The sequence below is a fragment of the Pteropus vampyrus genome, unplaced genomic scaffold (assembly GCF_000151845.1).
Source record: "Pteropus vampyrus isolate Shadow unplaced genomic scaffold, Pvam_2.0 Scaffold154, whole genome shotgun sequence".
In the NCBI taxonomy this organism is placed as follows: Eukaryota; Metazoa; Chordata; class Mammalia; order Chiroptera; family Pteropodidae; genus Pteropus; species Pteropus vampyrus.
This window is the reverse complement of record NW_011888935.1, coordinates 592387-596575: the sequence shown is the minus strand read 5'-3', so window position 1 is coordinate 596575 and position 4189 is coordinate 592387. Positions and strand designations below refer to the sequence as shown.

Sequence of the window (4189 nt, the reverse complement as noted above, 5' to 3'; positions counted from 1 at the left end):
AAAGTCCATAAGAAATGCATCACCACTGCATTTCCAGATACTGTGCATTTCTCAGGAGGGTCATTTGCATACTGTTTTCCCACTGATGCATGTTTTAAGTGAGTTCATTTTATCATTCCATATGTTCAAACAATTAAAATTGACAAAATGCGCACAGAGGGCATTTCTTTGTCTGCCAAGAAGAAATCAGTCCATTTATAAAGCTGTGTTCTCACAGAACCATCACTTGTTAAACAGATCCTGGGTGTTTTCCTGTCATTCATACACCGAGTGTGTCAGGGACCCTGCAAAACTAATCGACATAAAGATTCGTGCGTGTGTCATTGCAGGCTAAAGGTAAAGAAAGACAGTGGCTGAGACACCAAAGTACTGGGGAGCTGGATGACGCGAAGATCATCGATGGGCTGACTGGAGAGAAAGCCATCTACAAACGCCGGGGTGAGCTGGAGCCACAAGTAAGTCGTGGTGAACCGGTCACTCAGATCTACAGCACTCGGCCTTCATAGACCGCTGCTTTCTCAAGTGGCTGTCCCTTTAAAACGCCATAAATCCTGAGGATGGCAACCATGGAAACCATTATATTTAAAAAATTAGGAAAAAAATAACAAATATCATACTATTTATTATATCATTCACGATTCCAGCATGAGTTAAGAAACACCAGGCACACTCAAACTGAGTCATTTAAGGAACAGTTAATAAAAAGACTATTTACAAAAGTAAAGGGTGGGGTTTAAGAAACCCAGAAAGCGGACATGATTCCATAGTGTAGCGGTCAGCACGTCTGCTTTACATGCAGAAGGTCCTGGGTTCACACCCCAGTGGAGCCACGGTCCGTGGTCTACGGCCAGGTCACCGTGAACAAGCCTGATGTCTGATCTCAAAAGCTAAGCAGGGTCGGGCCTAGATGGGAGACCACCTAGGAAGACCAGGTGCTGTAGGCATAAATAATAATAATAAATTAATTTAAAAAAAAAAAGCCATTAAGAGACAGTGTGCTGTCCCTACAGCAAGGCTCTGACCCACTTGAGGCCTGGAAGGGCAGAGGGAGAGCTCTCACCGGGGCCTGGAGAAAGCGGTGTGCGGAGGGGGCTGCCTGACGGGGGAGCCCACCCATGGGCCGCAGCAGAGGAGTTGCTGAGGGCACAGGTGTCCCACCCTCACCCTCCGATCTCCCACCAGCAGAACCCACCGGGGAGCCAGCCACCAGGAGAGAGGCCAATGCCGTCCATGGAGGTCGGCTCCCAGGGCCCCGAGCGTGCCGCAGGGGGAAGCGGAAGACCCTCGGGGTCTTACACAAGCGTGATCACTGGAGCAATCCTGGTGGCTTTCTGCTGCTCTGTCGTTTTAAAGATCTGTGTCCATCCTATAACAGAAAAAAAATGTTAGAAAATGAGTCTTTCTCCCTTAAATAACTAGTGTAAATGCATGTAACATTTTAGAGAACCGTGACATTAAAATATTTGCAAAACGGTGGCATTAATGTAAAATGGCGAGTCTCTCGCAGGGCTCTGTAACCCCCTATCTCCCTGAATAACCAGAATTGCAGAACGGCCACTGAGAGCTGGGGGTGGGGGGCTGGTGGGAAAGGTGAGTCACTCGCTCCATTTAAATGTCTATTCAGAGGGACCTTCGGTAATTTGGGGAGTTGTTCTATGTCATTGGTATGAGTCAGCAGCTGTTTGCTTTACTGACTCATTGTGGTTGACAAGAGCGTTTAGATACATCTGAAATTGTGAGCAGTCATGGAAGCACATGTGGCATTGTTCTTAATTTAGGCGGACTCCACAGTTTTTATAAAATATATTGAATTTGTCTCAAACCATAACACTAATACCCACAGTGTTTTCTTGACATGACTAACTCTGCTCATTAGTTTTCATACATTGTCAGCAAGTCTATAATAACAGAACAGTCTGGAATTTTTCTCCTTCCTTTTTTCCTGTAAGTAAACTGACAAGTATACTTCTGTCTCTGATTCTGCAAATTGGCAGGCGTGAGTCCGAAATCAAACTGAAACTCCTGAGAGTTTCACATTTTAATTGACACTTGTTGCTAAACAGCAGTTAGATGTGACTTTCATGCCTTCGACTGCCAAGCACTGGAAAGAGAAGTAGTAATTCAGGAACTGGAAGGAAGAGAAAATTGAAAGCTAACTAAAAGCAAAAGACGCTAGAGAAATATTTTCCTTCGGCCCTTTGCCAGACGCCCTCTCACAGAACCTTGTTTTCGGAGTCTGGCGTTTCTCGCGGACTCTAGAGAGAACGATTTCCAGATCACGACACAACAGGTACAAGTAAAACTCACGCAGGCTTCCAAAATAACTCGCTCTCGCTAGCGTGACTGACTCCGGGGCACGACGCGCAAACGACACGTCGGGGTCCCCATCTTTCCAGATTATTATTTTTAAGACGCCGTGGGCCTCAGTGCAACAGTTTAACTAGACCGGGTTGGGTCTTAAAAGGACCGTATTCCAGAGGAAAAATCTGTCCCCTGCGCCCCGACTGCCAACACGAGTCTGAAATTCCCTCCCTGAAACGCAGTCCACCTGCCGACTGCCCGTGCGGCGCCGAGCCCGCCGCTTCCCTGCCTGCCCCGTGCTGGCGCTCGGGGGCCCGTGCGGGACCCCAGAACAGCAGCCGGTGGTGGTTTTCTGATTCACGAGGCTTTCCTGTCGCCCCCGCAGCTGGGCAGCGTCCAGCAGAAACCCAAGCGTCTGCGCCTGGTGGTGGACGTGTCTGGCAGCATGTACCGCTTCAATGGCGTGGACGGCCGGCTGGAGCGCTCAATGGAGGCCGTGTGTATGGTCATGGAAGCCTTCGAGAACTATGAAGAGAAGTTCAAGGTAACGGCATGGACGAAGGCCGATGAGAGGCACATCTGCCCGAGGGCCGGCCCCGAGTTAGGGCACGATGATGGGGAGGCGGATGCGGGCTCCGCTCATGCTCTCATCCGCTCCCGCATCGGCACAGAGAGAGGGAGCCTCTGGTTTTATCCGCTCTGACAATCAGAAAATGGGAGCCCCACCATTTAAAGGACCAGTTACTACAGTGGTGTGATGTTAGCCACAATGCCGGGAGCGGGGAACAGGCACTTAGAAGCACAAGCCTCTTCCCCAGATTTCTCAGCGCCCCTGTCGTCATCCCAACGCCCCCGCCACCACCCCGGTTCTTGCCCCGTCGCCGGCCAGGCAGCCCCCCGAGGTTAGAGCACACCCTCAGAGTGTGCGCTCAGCCCGCTTTGCCTTTGCACGTGGGCGAGGGTCACAGTAATGGATGGCCGCCCAGCTGGCAGGGATGAGATGCAGCCTCCAACTATTTCCTTGTGGGGGTTGCTCCGTTTGCTCTGCATCCTCCTTCCGAGGTCCAGGCGTGGAGAAGGGCCCCCCTGTGGCCGGGTCACTGCCCGGGATGAGCCCGTTGATCGGAGGGCACCTGCGCCCACCAGAGCAAATAACCTTGAAGATGGCACGTGCTGTGTGATTATTATCGGAAGTTCGGTTGAAAGAAATGATGTGCGTGCCGACATGGGCGAAGGGTACGGTCTGTCCGTAGATACTCTAGGTTGTGTTGGGGGTCAAACACGTCCTTCAGAAATAGGCGAGCCGAGGTCACCTCCAGGACCGCTGTCCTGAGCCTGTGCGTTGCGGTGCGTACGACAAGAAACAGGCTGCCAGAGCTCATCACCTCGCTTACTGTAGGCCCGTCCGCGGGGTTCTGAGGCTCCCGGGGTTCCTTGTATGACGCTCTGCGTGAGAGATCCCTTTTGGAATTAAATGGTAGGAAAAAGGCAGCTTTCATCACTGAACACTGTGGGTCGCCAGGCTCGGTACAAGCGCAGGGCACAAATACACCCAGGACGGGACTTTCTCTGTGGGGAGTGGTTTTGTTTCCCTTAAACAACTGGAATATGTTTATTTCTCCTCGTGATTAGTGAAAACTACAGACCTGTTGAAGATTCCCTCTTGGTTTCGCAGCCTAGAGGTAAACTCGAGGACCCGTGGTGACAACTTCGTTACGTCTTCCAGCTGGCAGACCAGGGTTCAGCTTTCCTTCCCTTGACCCTCCCTCCCTTCACATGCGAGCTTTTCTTGATTTTGATTTTTCACTTTTTTATACTTTATGGGTTTACAGAAAATGTTTATTTTGAAACATTTTCGATTTTTTCCATGAGGAGGTGAAATATAACT

At 50.5% G+C, this 4189-nt stretch overlaps 1 protein-coding gene across 1 annotated transcript in view; it reads left to right on the top strand.

Moving 5' to 3' along the window:
- The window catches only part of VWA8 (von Willebrand factor A domain containing 8), a 281798-nt gene that overhangs the window by 252986 nt on the left and 24623 nt on the right, over positions 1–4189 (top strand). Inside the window, exons 42-43 of the mRNA XM_023536356.1 lie at positions 330–455; positions 2687–2845. Coding sequence (XP_023392124.1) covers positions 330–455; positions 2687–2845 — 285 coding nt within the window. The remainder of the gene's footprint in view (positions 1–329; positions 456–2686; positions 2846–4189) is intronic.